This window comes from Morone saxatilis, unplaced genomic scaffold (assembly GCF_004916995.1).
Source record: "Morone saxatilis isolate NCDOM2014 unplaced genomic scaffold, NCSU_SB_2.0 Contig9, whole genome shotgun sequence".
In the NCBI taxonomy this organism is placed as follows: Eukaryota; Metazoa; Chordata; class Actinopteri; family Moronidae; genus Morone; species Morone saxatilis.
Window position 1 is genome coordinate 4611865 of NW_023340268.1, and position 18285 is coordinate 4630149.

The following is an 18285-nucleotide window of genomic DNA, read 5'->3' on the forward strand; positions in this document are numbered from 1 at the left end:
CTGCTCACTCCAGTATTTGATTTGAGGTTTGGCTCTAAATTAACACAGTCTCGACACGTCAGTCACTGACGAAGCTAGGAGGCACAATACGATCCAGTCATCTAGACCTCTTTGAATGCTTTATATGCCGAGCACAGGAGAGAGCCCTTAATGAACCTGTTTTCGAACAATCTTTACATATTTCTTTGTGTGTCCTTGTAGGCGACAAGCAGTGTCAGTAAACTCCCTCTTGTCATTAACTGCAGTTTTATTGCCGCCATTGAAAAGGTTCTGTCATCTATCCACTGCAGGCACTAGAGGCACAGCAGCAGCATGACAGTGGATGTAAACAATGTTAATTGCTATAAGAATGAATAATTCAGCTCAAGTTGTCATGATTCATCAAAAATGGAAATTAAGACAGGCTTCCGCTGAGAACGCTGTTTACACCTTCAAACCCCTCCCACATACTGTGACTAACGTAACATTTTAATTATGTTAAAGACACCCTGTGGAGTTTTTGGGCACTAGGGGCACTGTAGAGTAATGTTTACATGAGCGTGTCCTCATATTAATTATATGTATTCTTCCAGCTCATCCACAAGAGTGCAGAGGTAATGCAACACACATTTCTGCCGACTACAGGAGTCAAGATCAGACATTCAGTAAAAAGAGACTTGTGTGGCTTCTCACAGCAATAAAATTTAAATCTCAGGGATTCTCACACTTACGTTGTCTTTATTTCAACAATAATTCAAGTTTGCACTTCCTAAAGGGTCACCAATGAATCCCACTTTACAGCTAATACGAGTGGTGGAATAAGTATTTAGATCCTTTGCTTGAGTAAAAGTATTAATACTGCACTGTAAAAATATGACTTAATGTTACTGCTACTATTATCAATACTGTTTAAATTGTTTACTTAAATAAAAGTATGTAAATATAATTAGGAAGTCAAAGTACTCCATGCTGAAAATTGCCCCTTGGGCAGCCATAGCAGCACACAGCTATTTTCTCATCTATCTCTGTGAATTAAGGGTTTATTTCAACCAAACCAGCATTGGTGGTCATTCAAAAGACTGTGGAAAGACCAAGAAAGGTATTTATTTTGTTTCTGTCCAGTTTGAAGTGGATTATATGCTAGTAAAAATGATGTTTTGTCAATGAAGTCTGGTCTGCCATACTGGCCATTGTTTTGGTCCGAGATATTGGTGCTTTAATGTGACATCTAGTGGAGCAAGTTATAACCTAACAACATAACCTTTAAAGTTTTAAGTTTACTTTAAAGTTCAGTACTTGAGTAAATGAGCTTAGTTTCATTCTACCACTGCCTCGTAATATGACATATTTCTGTAGGTTGTTTTAGAACATACTGTAGAACATATTCATATGCCTGATTAGAAGCAGAAAAGAAAAGGTTTTTAATTGACGCTCTTACCCAAGGCGTTGAATGTGGCAATGTGCTCCCACATGTTACTGGGTTGGTCGGGACGAGGCTGCCACACCAGAGCGTCCACATCGTGTCTGAGGCAGAGGCATGGCATATCAGATGGGTTCACGTCAACTGTGAACAGGTACTGGTGGCTGCCCAGATTCACCTGGAGAGAAATGGAAAGGTGAAGGTGAAAATTAAAATTTGTTAATTTTTTGGATTCTCGCAGTCATCTTATTTTGCTCTACAGTTATTGACAAGTATTCTCGATGCATAGTCCTCTGAGAGCAGGTTGGGGACAGTGATGGACACTTGAGAATAAAACCTATGACTAATTATATTAGAGGGGATTTTCTTTTGCACTGTATAAAGCAGGTATAATGCAATGCTTGAATTACAGCACTATTCCCATCATTCTTGTATCTTACCCAGAGTTTATTGGAGTGATTGACAATGCGATTGCACAAATAAAATGCCAAAAAATAAACCTCAAAACCAATTGTCGATTAACAGACATAAATTCATACAATCAAGACAGAATTTGCCCTCACTTTCCAAAATGCAAAAGATTATTCAATGTTTACATGCACACTAGTATCCTGGTTATGATCAGGTTTTTGGAATATCCTGGTTATAGGTTGCAAATGTAAACATATCCTGGTTTCAGAATCCTGTATAAGCCCTTAAACCTGGAACTACCACCAGGAGTTCTCCAATAGAAACCAGTATACTGTGGCATTTAAACACCGTATCCAGGTTTCTGAACATTCCCCGTAGGTACAGAGCATAGTGAGACATAGAGGTCAGAAATAAAAGACAACTCCACACAGGTGATCAGAAACCTGGATAGATAATAGAATTATCCCATGTAAACATCATATCCTGAATAAGATCAAAACCAGGATAAGACTAAAACAGAATACGAAGATAATGCACATGTAAACACACTGATTGACACGGCATGACTATGGATCTATTTTTCATTTATTTGTATCCTTCATTTCTTCCTTCCTTCCTTCCTGTTTATTTGTAAATTTATCTTTGGTTGATTTTATAAATACTCTTTTTTTCCTGTGTGGGATCAACAAATTTAATATTTTTCTCAGACCACGTGTGCTATGGATGTAAGTAATTTCAGAGTCTTTGCTCTGGCCTTACTTCCCCTATTTATGGTTTTGACCTTTCTGTTGATTGATTTAAAAAAATAGCTAGAAAATATCTAAAAGGTTTCTGTACATATGTCTTCTCTTCTTCCCACATGGTTTGCAACATCATTAAATTTAGTTTGTGGCAGATCTCCAGCTTGAAATTCAGCATGATTACAGGTAAAACCCTGTCCAGAATAGAAACTGGACTATGTGATAACAGCCATAAAAGTCAATATATTTGCCCCACATTTACTCTGATGAATGTGCTTGACATAATTGTATGTGTGTGGTTTGGTGCTATTCTAGTCTGACTCCATTTGTTTTGGAAAGAAAATGACCGTCGCGGTGACATAATCGCTCCTCGACATCCGACTGTTCACACCGATTCCTCGCTCGGAGTCAACACACATCCTACGGATCCAACTGCCAACATGTCTCAGAGGCTGTCAGGCAGCGCTGTCCTCCCCATCTCAATACGCACTTGACAGGCATTGAAAATTCAGCACACACCAGCACATATGTTGGTGGTTGATGGCTGCAGACAATGACAAGGCTTTCACCAAGCCATCACTCCTCCACTTTAAAACTCATTTTTCTGCCACTTGTGTTTGACTTTTAGCGTGCGGCAGACGTTCTCTCATGCTTTAGTAGAGCCTGAGTGTGTGAGTTGACTGACAAGGACACCAGTGACTGCCCTGGTTCTGATTTGTGAACAATAAAAAAGAAAACAATATAAAAGTAATATACTGAATTAAACTGACTTAAACCAGATGATTTTATGTGTCACGGAGGGCAGAGTGTATGGAGGTTTCATTCAACTTAAACTTCCTGCAAGTGGTTTCAATGATTAGTTCCTCCTTTCTCTGCACTGAGAAAAGCTGCAAAAGTGACTATTATTATTATCTATTTCCCCTGAAGGCCAGATTAGTTCTGTCATCTTTTGAAGATAGGTTCCTGGTGTGGAAGACCTTCCAGTAGTCATACTCAACTTAAGTCCTGTGGGTCAGATTCCGGCTAACCTGCCGATGTCGTCTTATTCTGCCACATCAATTATCCAAATGTTTATTCTAATAAATATTAACAATGTTTGATAAATATTAACAATGTATGTTTATTAGCTTCTCCCTGGATTCCTGTCATTTTGCAAATGTGGCCCCACGGGAAAAGCAAGTTGAGTATCCCTGCCTTACAGGGTCAGTAAACCCAAACAACAAAGACAAAACCAGACAAACAAACCAAAAATTGTGGTTGTTTCTGACAATTCTGAGATCCAACTTTTATAATCACCACCGTCAACATTTGTCACAACACCCATAAAAAGGAGGTGTTTCATTTGTGCTCCTCAGAGCGTCGATAAAATACATCAGAAAAACTCAACAGCAACATCTCTTTCAGGAAACTGGCTCCAGTTACTCAAGGCTGAATATTTTTTGTTAGAAAAAAATTGTTTCCTGTGACAGTAAACTGAATATCTTTGGGTTTTTGGGGTAAAATAACATATTATAAGACATAACCTTGGGCTTTCAGAACTTTTATTAGGCATTTTTGCTATTTCCTGACATCCTATAGACCAAAGGTTAATAGAGAAAATAATCAGTTAATTAATCAGATAGTTAAACTAATCATTAGCTGCAGCCCTAGTGGAAAGTGGTTTTAATGATCTGCAAATCTACTACCATCTTATTTCATCTGTGTTGCAACTAACATGATACCTACACTTATAAATAAAATGTATGTCATCATCAGAATCATTTAGAGATGCTATGATCATGTAAAAACTCAACACATAGTGGCCTTAAAGAGTCAGTGCACAGCCGCTACCATTTATTCTTGTTCTAGGAGTCTCTAGTGACATTTAAAACTAAATAATACCCCAAACTGTTTTTTATCCAAAAAGATGTCTTGCTTCTGTAGCACTAAAAAGGAAGAAGAAGGCACCAATACAGAAATGTAGCTTAATGACTTGACACACAGAGTCCCAACTGTAAAGAAAAAGATACAACTTTATGGATGAGCTTTCATACTTTCAGAAAATCTAGTTACCTCTCTGTCAATACCAGACACCTGAGACATAATAATATTCTCAGCTCTCACTCGTAGATGCTGGGTTGCAGAGAATATTAACTCAGGTATTACAGTTATTGTTTGATAAAGATATTCGGGAACTGGAAACTAATTATTTTTGGAGGCAAACTCAACTCTCTGCCAACAACAGAATCACATTATACCCTAGATTCTCAAAGACACCTGCAAGATACTGTGCAATATTATTTCTGAAGACATTTTCCAAGTCAGCAACTGTGCGTTGTTATTGTGTGACTAATAGAGTACTCTAACTATGTCTGGCCTGGGTCTTTGAAAGTCAAACAATTTCCTCAGATATTCTGTGGCTTGTTAATGGTCACATTCTCAAAAAAGGAAAAAATCCAATCATGAGGATTTTATCTCATTATTTTACAGCACACCTTTCCCAGCAGCCTCCAGCATGCTTGTTCTGTCTTATATGTAATGCAAAGGGTTCAGGTCTTACCTTACAAACCAGGGAAATCAGAAGAATTAGAGCCTCTATAAAAAGTTAGCCAAACAAACAAGATAAACATAACAGAAAATGCTATTCTACTTTATTTTTTTTATACAGCCTTTATTGAATTAACTGCCTACAGCAGAACAAATCATCGGATTAACCTTTTGAATCCAGAATCTAAATTCCTGCTAATGTTTCCTGTAAGACACGAGATACGCTATTCAAAATAGAGTAAAAAAAAACAAACATGAAAGGTAAGCTCAGCTCTTAGAGACCAGAGAGTTTTTTATTAAAGGCTGTGGATACTGCTGTTAAATGTATTGAAGGCAAACCGAAACAGAATGAAACATTTTTTGCCATTTGGTTCCTTTATGTCAGCTTGCACCTTGTGGTAAAACACAAAGTTTATAAGTATCATATATCTATAAACATCTTCAGGCCATGTTGGAAGTGTTCTCACTCTAACATGTTATCCCTAGAACTGATGAGTTTTTGTAGATCCATAGAAACTAAATAAATCAAATCAAATTGAGAAAATGTCTAGTATTAAAACCGATAATATGTTATAATCTGTTATATGTGTAGTGCAAGGTTAATTAAGTCGATGCCAAAAGGTCTTGGCTCGCTGATCAGACTAAATTGTCACTTGGTTTCACTTTTATTTAGTCAAACATTAAGTTCATGTTAAATGATTTCAGTCTGGCGATGCAAGATACTCCAACCAAACAAACAAACTGCGTTGGCCAATCACAAACATGCAAGTGCACATTCCTGGTAGACTACTTTGTAACTTAAATGTCATATATCTATTATTTACCTCACAATCACCATGACAACAGACACAATAGTTACTACAGAGATAACTCCATGGTTGTAAAATCCTGTCTCTGAATTTTATAAACTTCTTGGCGGTTTTGACATCTGTAAGCCTCTGCACACATTAATCTGTTACTCAACTACATTTCCTGGACTGTATTTCATTTTCTCATCTATTCCAGCGTAGTTTTTAACTCAGGGTTGTTTTTAGTCTGATCCCCGCTTACTTTAGCTGTGTCTATCTCGTTCCTGCTTCTCGCCATCTTTGTGGCTGTTGTTCTGTCCATTTTTCTGGTTCTGGCAAAGGAAGATGATGTCCCTGTTTTTAATCCTACCCACAAAGTTCAGATTGGTCCGGTTGTTTTTCCAACCAGGGAACAACACCAGAACTATTTAGAGCTAGGGTAGGTCATTTCAAAGGCATTTTTCATTATATTATTTATATCCGTTATCTGTTAAAAAAAATATGTCTACAAGGTAATGTTTTTATTTGACTGACAACTTCAACTACTGTCCCAGTTAACAAAACAAAATACTGAATGTTTTCTTAATAGGGGACTTCTATAGCAGGCATATTAATACAGTATATACTGAATACTGATCCTGAACGTTCATTCATTTATTATTTGTTTTTTCTGAGACTTTCAAGGCCAAGAATGAACCTTCAGGGTCAATACTGAATGAATATATACTGTATTTAGTATACCTGCTATATAAGTCCCCCTTTTAAGATACTATATATTGTCTTGTTGTGTGGGCTGCGTGCCTGATGCACCCGATCTAAAGTACTACAATTACACTCTGTACAGGCAAGTACTCAGAATAAGTTACTTGTACCTGTTTCTCAGTCTGACAAAAGGATTTTTTAGTGAATAGTCTTCTTTTTTATCAAAGGGTTTATTGGCTTTGTAGATGAGTGAGGTTGGTATTACGAAAGCAAAAGCAGCTGTACTTGGAGGCCAGATGCTTGTAATAACAGATAAAATGCCATGTCCCTCTCATCATTGTCATCGCTTCCGTCATCATCCTTCCTGCTGCCGCTCACTCGCCTTTACAGCGAGATGATAAATCTTTTGTTTTGCACCGGCTGAACTTTGTCTTTTAAATCCACCCGAGTGTTTTGTTAGGCTGTAAAGATAACAGTCAGACATGATGACCTTTGATATAATTCAGTCTGATATGTGATAATAAATAAATAATGGTAAAGACACTTTGCCTGACTGTGTCAGCCTCTTCTATATCACATTTAATTAGCATCACTGGATCAAAGGGTAAGATACAACATTATTTTAAAGCCGGTCTCGTTATGTCTTTTACACAAAGCTCTGATGCCGTCTGTGCTCTGCTGCTGTAAGATGTTGATCAGCTTGTGGAGTCACACCTGTCCTGGCTGACAGTGCCAACACCACAAAAGAGGCACGTTTCACACGTTTCACACCATGTTCTTCTCTTCTCTTCAAGCACTAAAAATCAACAAGCAGTGTCACGCCATCACTCAACAGTGGACTTTCACCACCAAAGAGGTTAACAAAGTGGAGGGGTTTACGGATTTTAGCTTTAAATATCTTTACAGGCTACAGTCATGCTAACATGCTCACAATGACAATGTTAACATTATGATGTTTAGCAGGTATAATGTTCACCATCTTAGAGCTTTACCATCTTGTCACATTAACCTACATTCATACAGAAACTAACTCATATACACATTCATATGGATATGATGCACGGCATCGGGAGCAGTTAGTTAGTTTGCTCAAGCACATGTAACGGGAGGAGCCGGGGGATTGAACCACCAACCTTCTGATTGGTGGACAACCCGCTCTACCTCCTGAGCCACAGCCCACCCCCGCAAGAGGAAAAGGTAACATCATCTGGGAAATTACATGATAATCCATATATTTCGGAATAAACTCAAATCTAATGATCAAAACATATAAACTTGAATAATAAAATGATTACTGTTTGATTTTCAATAGTGTTATCAGTAATCATAGAAAAAATGTTTTCAAGGTTTCCTAAATCCTTAAAAGCCTTGACAGCCAAAGTCTCCAGTAAATACAGTTAACAGATGTAAAGATACACTCCATTGTAAAAGGTATTACAGATATGGCAGAGGGATATGACTCACAGCCTCCCTCTGGGTAACAAGCATAAAAATCATTCTTCGTCTTTTCAACTGGGATGGGAACCAAAGAGTAGCACATCGACAAAGGTGCCAAATGAATGGAAGGTGCCACAATTTTAAGCTGAAAGGTTTCATAAAAAAAGGTCAGCATATGTCCTAGTGGGCAGGCAAGCAACTGGAGCATTAAGGCAGATACAATGAGGGTGGGAAGGGAAGAATAGAAAAGGTAAGGCTTCCTGGATGAGATACAGATAAACACAGAGAGTAATCCACACACACACACACACACACACGCACACCTGTATACACGCACACCTGTATACACTCACATGTTCACGCACATGTGAGACAAACAGGCCCAACTGTCCTTCAAAAGGACGATGGCATAGGGACGATTACAATCCACCTTACTTAAGTGCAGCAGCTTGCTTGGCTGGACTATTTGCAGAGTAAATGGAGGGAGAAACATTAGGGCTTGTATTCACATCACAGCCTAGGCAGAAACACTGTACCTTATATTCAATACTCATTATTAGCCTTTCATTACGTAATGAAAGGGTTTATTTTTGACTATTGTGAGAGTTTTTGTGATGGGGGATTCTTAACCATAAACAGGGAAATTATTTTTTGCAAATGAAAGAGGAGCCTCAGTGATGGACATACACTAATGCCCACAAAGGAATAGAGCTTTTTCAAACTGCTATATATCTGCTTGGGGAAAAGAAAAGAATTCACTTATGCTCATTATTTTGTATTTCCAAAATACAGAAGTAAGGTTGTCACATTTGCTTCTAGAAATACTTACGTCACAGGGTATTTTAATTTGACTTTTTCTGCTTTTTATGCCTATCGTAACAGCATCACTTTGTAAATATAAATATGAAAAACATAATTTTAACTCCAAAGAACTGTTAATAAAGCCATGTTTTTCTCCCACTAAAAAATATCACCTTGTCCTTCAGAAAGACTGCAACAACTGACGTGTGTTTTTCACCTTGGGGCAAATAATGCCAAAGGAAGGATGTTTACGGCAGTTGCTGCTTCCTCCTCACATATCCCTTCCGGATGGAGGAGCAAAGCGGACTCCCATCTTCCTCAGTAATTGCTGTTTTTGAACAAACCTCCCCATGCTCGAGAGAAGTTGAAAAACAACAAATAGTACAAGGCTGAGATATAAATGTGCAGCATTCCGATTAAATGTTTGCAAATCTCCTCCATACCACAGCTTCCCCTGGAGGCTACTGATATATTCACCTGGTAAAACAAGCATTAGAGGAAGAGGAACATTTAGTATTTTAGTTTTCATATCCCTTGTTAAATAAGGAAAAGACAAATCCCTTATTTGCTACCTTGAGGATATGGCCATTCTCTTCTACTGAAAATGACACTCAAATCTCAACCTAGACAGTATGCCAACAGCGTGGCTCAAGGGTCGCCAACATTTGTCAGTCGGTCCACCACTTTGGTCCAGACTGAAATATCTACTGAATGGACTGCCATTAAATTTGACACAGACACTCATGTTCCCCTGTGGATGTATTCTAAAAAATTTTGGTTAAACCTTTACTTTTCATGCAGCACCATCGTTGGGTCAGAATCTTAATTTATTCACTTCTTTGGTGTATTTTTCTTCTGGGTGACCAAAAATGTCTTATCACCTGGAAATCTATAGACATTCCCATCAGCCTTAGCTGTACTTTGTGTTTACTGCTAATTCATGAATGTTTCCATGATTACACGCTATGCGACGGTGGTGAAAATGGTAATCATTATACCAGCTAAAAATCAAGTTAGCCTCGTCGTTGTGAGCACGTTAGCGTGCCAACTTTAGCATGCCAACTTTAGCATTCAGCTCAAAGCCTCAAAGAGCAGCTAGTGTGGCTGTAAAGTCGTGTTGATAATATAAACTAAAAATAATAATTATTGTTTGTTGGTGTATATGCTGGGGATAGACTGTAACCACTATTTTAAATGCCAGCAAATGTGCCCTTTTGCTTAAAAGGCTAACGCTTAACTGCAACTGAAACGAACAGCCCAATAGAGACTTTGATCAGAATATAGAAGGAAAATATCTTTTTCACCCAGTTGTTTTTATCAGATAAAATGATACTGCATCTTTGGTCAACAAGTCCACTCCTCTCTCCGTACAAAAGCAAAGAGTCGATCTGTGACTCAGCTGTGACCTCGACAACAATACAAAAAAAAATACCCTGGAGACAACAACATGAAATATGGAGGGTGAACAACAAGAATCTGGACATCAAAAAGCAAACCTGACACCGCTTTGATGCATCGCACCTTTTTAAGATCTTTGGCTGTTAAAGGGAGCCGGTGGCTTTTCAATTACAGTTCAGCCTTGCTAACCACTCGACACCTCTGCCAGGTAACATGTTGTTCCCTGACAAATACGTTCTCAGAATGAGCGTTTCGAAAAATAGATGTCAGCTACAACGGTTCAGCTTCTTACTATTCGAGTCACGAGGAGAGGTGATGGAAATGAAGTGGGTGTGCCTGCTCCTTCTTTACTGGGCCTTTGTGGAGCTCTCTGGTCAAGTGGCTTGTTAAAGGGCAAGGTCGGCGCTGGCTTGCTCACTGGGGGCAGGGCTGAATCAAAACGTGCTCTTATAAAGGTAGTGAGCATCAGGTAGCCAACAGTGTACTTGAATGGAATGAAGGAGGGAAGGAGCTGACAGAAATGACTGAAAATGGTTAATGTGAGGGCTCAGGCTTGAAGGATTGGAGAATCAAAGTGTTTACTGGTGAAGGAGAGGGGGTGTTACTCACCACCTGAGTGGGCTTGAGCGATTCGCCGTCAAAGTGTGTGAGGCTGAAGCTGTCTTCTGGGAACCCGTCACAGTCCTCCAGCTCCTGAGAGTTACAAGGGGGCTTGTCCTTGTCAGGGTTTCCATTCTGGATAAAAAAAAGAAGGGACAGGGGAAACCAGACAGAGGCTACCGTTACACTTGTTTTGCATTTATTAACATGTAAAAGGCTTGATTTGCACTGAGGGCCTCAAGTGGGCCCAGATGATACTAATGAAGCATCAGGCCGAGACAGGAAGTGGCTAAAAATCCTGTCGAACATGAGACTGAGAGTGACTCTGGTGACCGGCGTGTGATGATGTGTACAAGACGTCAGGAGGAGGAGGAGGAAGGCTCAGAGAAGCTGAAGAGGGAAAGAACACAGACAAGAGGCCTCGGAGGAGGGAGGGATGCTAAAAGCTAAAAGGGTGGACTTAAATAAACAATGTATGGGATGACATGAAAATAAACCTCCTGAGAAAACAAACCAAAGATGGGCTTCATGAAAGTTTTACTTTCAAACACATCCTGATGATTGATTTAATACCGCAGTGATTCAACTACACATTTATCAACAAGGTCGGGCACCATGGCAATACATACTGTTCAAATTAAGTGAACTCAATTAACTGCCATACGGTTTAAACCAAGATATTGTGATGACCCCTTCCACTCTGGTGGTTCTGTGTATTTTACAGAGTGGCAGGGCTGTGGCTATAAGATGAGCTACACCTGATTCCTTCCTGATTACAAGGCTTTATAGGGGGTTGATCAGTTAGTTAGTCTCTCTCTCCTTTGGCTTCCACTCTGTTTGGTTTGGTTGAATTTGTTTGTCTTTAGCTTAATTTCACACTGGAGGCTTGTGCTTCTCTGACTGTAGCTGAAAGTAAAAATGATGACGTTTTTTAAGACTGCAGTTTTGCGGGCGTATGAGGTTGTTCCCAGAGCCTATCGGCAACGTTTTAGAAATGTTTGAAGGAGGAACGTCAGACTCATGTTGAGTTTTGGATTTTGGTTCAGTTTAATCGCTCGTGTTCAGAAGTTAATACTTTTAGAGAACTTTGTGATCTAGTAGCACTGGAGCAGCTTAAAAATCGTGTGCCAGATAGTATTGCTACTTACTTTACTATATTACAATATATACTGATAAGACTTTATTTTACACATCCGTAATTTCAGAATAATTTCCTTCCTTTCCAAGTAAGAATTTTTCAAGTTTGTCCTGATTAAAAGGAAAATGGAGATAGTATTAAATTGGTACATTCCCAGCGTAACCTAAAGAGCATTTTAATCAGTACAAATAGGGTAAAATAGGGTAGCTGAAGACACAAAAATTAAAAATGTGTCTACAATCAAGCACACAATTATAACAGTTATTGAGAATATAGTTTCTAATAATCATAAATATTTGTTGGTTAATTTCTTACATTCCTATTTCCGCTATAATTTGTACCAAATTACATAGCTCTTTCCACAAAACTTCCAAGGAAATAAATACAAAAATATGATTGAAACCTTCAAACAGTATTGAAAACACGTGTTACAAAATAACTTTCAGTTTCATTCAAATGCTCAACCATTTTTTAATCTTTCTGTCTCTGCACAAAAATCATAAATATTCTCTGCTGCCTTTTGTGATAAATGTGTATTTTTTATATTAAAATATAACCAGCAAAATGCCACAAGTATTCAAGTTATTAGCATAATGTAAATAATAAAGGGGGGTCTACCAAGTCTTCAGCGGTGAGGTACGTCAGTCTCTCGTGGATGAGGGCGGCTTGCTCGTCACTCATCACGTACTCCCCTCTCCTGTCACCCATCACCAGCTCCGGCCACATGGGTCCCTCACTGCGCTTCTGCAGGGTCACCTCCAGGCTGAGGACACATTCAGATGCACAGATAATAAACATATTGCTTCTCATTCAAAGGGCTGATGGATGATCAGTGAGTCATATCAGAATCAGAATCAGAAATACTTTAATAATCCCCGTGGGGAAATATATATATATATATAAATGATACATTTTAAGTGCATGCAGACATGCAGAATCAGTACGCACACTTACTGATTTCCTAAATGTCACAATTGGCAAGCTGCTTCAAGCAACCAAAAGCCAAAAGCTTTGGTTCCACAACTTCGGGAAGTACCTGAGAGCCTGATTTTTATGAACCACAGGATGAATAATGTACTTAAAATGAGAATGATGCAATCAACCAGTAAACATCCAATCAGGAGCAGTCTAGTGTGCTAAAATGCAGTCTTGATGAGAAAGGTCAGAGGAGAACTTGAAGAGTTATTCAGGCCGACGGGACTGTGGCCGATCTGGTTCTGACACTAATTATGTTCCTCAGTAGCAAGTGAAGGGTGTTTGAAGTTGAACTGCAGAATAAATCAAGGAAGAGATACAAAAAAAGAAAGAAAAAAAAATCACTTAAATCACTAGAAGCAGTATTATTTTATTCGAGAGGTAAAAGGCAAAAGCGGTACTCTGTGCGTCTGCCCTCTGTACAACTGTACAATACAAAATACAAAATATATAAGGTTTTTGTACTGACATTCAGACTCAAATTGTGATGCATCAAAATAATCTTCAGTCATGTAGCCTTATTTTGAAATGAGTTTACAGAAGGATGCACAACTTGAATTTTTACTAAAATGTTATATAGTAAGATGTGTTCTTACTTTATAGCTTTTACATCAAATATTTTGGGGGTTTGTGCTGTTGGACTGTTATAGATTTATAAATGCTGTTAAAGAACAAACAATAAACTGATTAATTAAAGAAAATAACTGGCAGATGAATCTATAACAAATAAAACCGTTAGGTGTTGTTGTTTCTACGTGGCTGCTAATTTTGACAATAGGCTATTAAATAACAATGACAATAAACATTGCAGATCCTATGCTACTCATAGGCTGCAGCTGTTTAGTCTGCATAATGTTATTATGTCTTTCTACACATGAAATCTATACACTCAAACCCTGTTTCACTGGAGGGCACACAGTGAATTCAATGCAAGGACAAGTGAGCCTTTTCATCAACTCTCAGTGTTTCACTAAATTATGGCAATGAAGATCAGTCTTGGATGGATTCAATAATTATTATTTTTTTAAATAAATTTGAATAACATTTGAATAAAATTGTCTTCCTTGTTATACATATGTTTGCATATGTGCATTTTGCCCGAAGCGGTTTTAATCACACGTTTTCCTGTGGGCTTCCATAAAGTATATTCAGTCACAGTGCACCATTTACTGTTTTCCATTAAGGGAGGCAAGCATAATGAACTAATGTATGTTTGTGCGTTTCCGCATTATCTGAATGTATCATGTTCTCCCCAATGCGTATTTGTCCACTGAATAGGGCTGAAGGTGATGAAAAGGAAAACTGTAACTGTAACCGTATCACAGCATGCAACGTCACATGTGCAAACTATCAGGAGCATGTGAATCTATATCTGAAATTTTGGAGTTTAGGTACGTTTACTGTATCATTTAGTCTAATTTAACTGTAATAAATACTTTTAATATATGGTATTTTTTTCTTTGTCTTTAAGTTTGACTTCTCTGTATCTCCCTCTTTCCAGTTTTATCTTCTTTTATAGCTTCACTCTAAATTTAAAAGAGTTCTTTGTTGGCCACAAATTGGTCCAGGAAAATGACGGTGAGCCTTGGAACCAGTTTTGTCCAATTTAGGATTGGACTTTTAGTCAAATCCCGTATCAAATTTAATTAGGTTTCAACATTTGCAAGTAACTAAAATTATAAATACTTTAGACTTTAGATTTTAGTGGCAGCCTAATGTTCACAACCTGTACTCCTCTGTTGAATTACTTTGGGTTTCAGTTCTTTCAACAATATTATTCTGAAGGAAAATCATTAATTTCCTCCGATTTTAATCATTTTCTAGCCATAAAATGAGGTAACCTTCTACTTCAACGTGACATGCTGAGCACATGTTGCAGCTTCTAAGAATATGAACATGGGCCTTCAAAAGCCTGTATCATTCATTGTACGGCTGGATGTCACAAAACAGGTCTATATTTGGACAACAATGAGAAGATATAAAAGAGACACAAAGGGCAGCTTCTTAATTCAGTTCCGGACAGAGGAGAGCTGGTGCTCAGCTGTTTGTCTATGAAGAGCATAACTCATTGGTATGGAAAAACATGCTCAATACGAACAATAAGAGTCTTTTCTGTAAGTATTTACATTGTAAAAGGCCATCCAGATGCAGTCTGCATGCATACACACACACACACACACACACACACACAGACAAACATACATTCTAGATTTACTGTTCGTGGAAACAGGCTATTATATTTTTTGTTAGGCTACTATAATGTCCTTTGTATATCTATAGGAAAACACAGTCATCATGTAGAAAGAAGGTGTGATTTTCTGAGATATTCACAGCTTTAAAGGGCATCTAGAAGCATACAGCAGTCTGGCACAGTATGGAATTATAACCCAGCAAACGCCAAATGATGGATGAAAAACTTGCAGGATAAACACTCATGTCTACCTCTCATCCGAACCACATTATTTTTAGATTTTTCTTTCTGTGCACAAGACACACCAGAGCCTTTAAACTCAAGGATTACCAGAAAACTAACAAATAGGCTATATAACATGCTTTTACAGTGAATGGAGCATTGCATTAAAGAAACAGGAAGCAGAGATGGAGCACTGAATGAGACACAGATAAAAGGACTTCAAGTGGCAGATATGACTCAAATCATATTGACTACTGCATTCATAAATCCAAGGCTTATGAAATGTATTCAACCCCCTTTGTCTTTTATATGTTTTATTATTTTGAAACACTGAATCACAGTGGATGCAATAAAAAAAAAAAAGGGCTGTTCCCGTGTTCCACAACCAGGACAACATCCCGGGACTCTGGCATTCAACAGTCGCACTAACTTCCAGTACCAGCTCTACGATGTATTGCAGTAATTGAAGCAGGTCCTTCGGTGATGTTTTTAAAAATGCGAACCACCGCTTCATCTGGAAGTCCACAGGCACTGTCCCAAACCTACATGCCGCATTAAAGAGGAGTGTGAACTAACCAAAAATCTTGGGGCGAATCTCATCCTACCCTGGCGCCTTGCCACCACCGAGTTTTTTAATATCTCAATGACCACTGCCAGGGAGGTGGGCAAAGCGTTGTCCTAAAGGAGCGGTCTGACTGGATTTTGATCCCCATTCCTCTCTATAAAGAAATGAAGAATGGAGTGAGACGCATCCACTTCCAACCCCCGAGTGTAGAGTTCGACCTGATTGAAATTTTCAAAAGCGAGGCTCTCCAATGTCCATCCAGTTTGATAGTGGGAGTGAGATTGACTACTCATCCAGGAAATATTGATTGTATTCTGATTTTTATGAACTGCATGGCAGAAAAACACAAGCAGCAGAGAATGTGGTCAGAAGTGTGCCACGATGCACCTGTGACCACAACAAAAAAAGTTATGTCACAGGGTCCTTGTGTACACCTGTACATCACTGTAGCAAGGAATAGATATGGTGCCAGGCTACTATGTAATCAAAGTGTTTGATGAGAAGCTGTATAATGTACAGCACTGCCGTAAATTAAGACGCTAGCCATGCTAACTCCTGCAGTTTATATATTTATGCTATTTTCTGTGCTGCCTGCTTTTGGCCACACCATGGGTGTACATTGCTCCAGGCCAATCTCTTCCAAATGCACTTCAAGCCTTCTCTAAACAGGGCATGTAAGTTGGTTTCAGAAGTTTCAAAAGTTCTCCCTTTCCTGACCACCCATATCCCCAGACAAGAGAGCTCCACTCCCGAAGCCTGGCTACAGGAGGCTGTGTCCCAGTCTCCTATTCCGGGCGAGGTGACTCTTTTCAGTAGTGTTGATTTAATGTGTAAGGGTTCCTGAATCGCTCTGGGTCTGGCTCATTACCTGGGGCCAATTTGCCTTGAGAGACCCTAAGATGACAGCACGACCAGGGTCACGGGGACACGCAATAAGTTGGCAATTTACAGACGGGTTCTGTTGCTTAGTGTCAAGAACAATCCTAGCTTCACACCATGTGATTGAGTGTGGTAAAAAAAAGAAAGAAATCATGAAAATATTAACCCCTGAAAGGCAGCTGAATACTTTTTTCTCGGCAATGAATAAAATCAACTGGAGTACTCGATGCTTTGCACCGTGTCAAACATCTTCCATTTCATACTTTGACAGCTTTTGAAGACCTGAATTTCTTGACTGTATATTTAGCCCTATAGCGGTATAGATGAAATATTTCAATAATTCAAATAATTTCCCCCTGGGATTATTAAAGTATTTCTGATTCTGATTCTGATGAACTAATCTGACTCAAGATCCAAGCTCATAACAAGTCTCACGTCCCTTAAAGCCCTGAAATAGTGCATGAATACTGTACATATTGCACACATGAATATTCCATACATTCATACAGATGTGAAGTAATTCTCTCTCCTGAGATTCCTCGGGGTGCAGGCTACGTGAGATCTATGGTTTTGATATGGGATCGTTAAACAACATACAAGAGAACAGGACTGGAGATGGAAATTGTTCCTTGGAGCAAATCAAAGAACAATTCAGAAACAAACCTTTTGTCATTTTTGATGATCCAAGTGCTGGCCTCAGTGTCTACAGATGCATATAGCTGGCCTTCCAGTAAAGGAGGGAATCCCTGAACTCCAAGTCTAATGTTGTCTGCTGTCAGCTTGAACTGCACCTCATCTTTGGTAACACCCTCGGGCATGCGCACACACACTGTGATGTCCTCAGCTGTCTGCTGCCAGAAGTAAATGGGATCTGAATTCAAACGGGAGAGAAATGTATGGCGCTTAAGTTAATGACAGTCCTGGGCCAGCTGTTAGAGAGTCATACATAAAACATCTAATATAGTGCAGGAATTGAAGGGAATTACTGTTGAATATTCAGTGACAATGCAGATGGAAGACTATTAAAATAAATGGATTATTATATTGCAAGGGAGGACTACGAGGACCAAGCTCAAAGTGAAGCTATTACAATTCTCCTGCACAGTTTGACATTTTAACCAATAGTCAGAAATCAGAATCAGACCCCTAAACCTTTGTTCTGCTACTGGTAGTAATTAAAATATTGTTTTATTTTCAGATTTTGCAGATTACTGTACACAAAGCACTTCATTAAACATTAAATGTCAAATGTATGAGAAAGTATTAGTTCCAATAACAAGAATCAAATTTGCATAATTAACCAAACTGTGAAAATAGCACCATGTATTAGTTGTAGAGAACGGTTTAAATCAATGTTTTTCCTTGATTAGGTCTCAATTCTGCACACTGAATATCAACTACTAGAGGATTTCCATGGAATAGATCGTTTGAGAGGCAACATTAATAGTGACGAATTTGCCCTTTTCTGGCATTAAAGCCCAGAAACAAATGTCAAATCTTAAGTATTTCTTTA

The 18285-nt window shown here is 38.6% G+C and overlaps 1 protein-coding gene across 1 annotated transcript in view; it reads right to left on the reverse strand.

The window, feature by feature from the left end:
• The window catches only part of nudcd1 (NudC domain containing 1), a 36358-nt gene that overhangs the window by 2306 nt on the left and 15767 nt on the right, over nt 1-18285 (reverse strand). The window contains exons 6-9 of the mRNA XM_035682036.1: nt 17436-17643; nt 12559-12703; nt 10812-10937; nt 1418-1577 (exon numbers count right to left, since the gene is read on the reverse strand). Coding sequence (XP_035537929.1) covers nt 1418-1577; nt 10812-10937; nt 12559-12703; nt 17436-17643 — 639 coding nt within the window. The remainder of the gene's footprint in view (nt 1-1417; nt 1578-10811; nt 10938-12558; nt 12704-17435; nt 17644-18285) is intronic.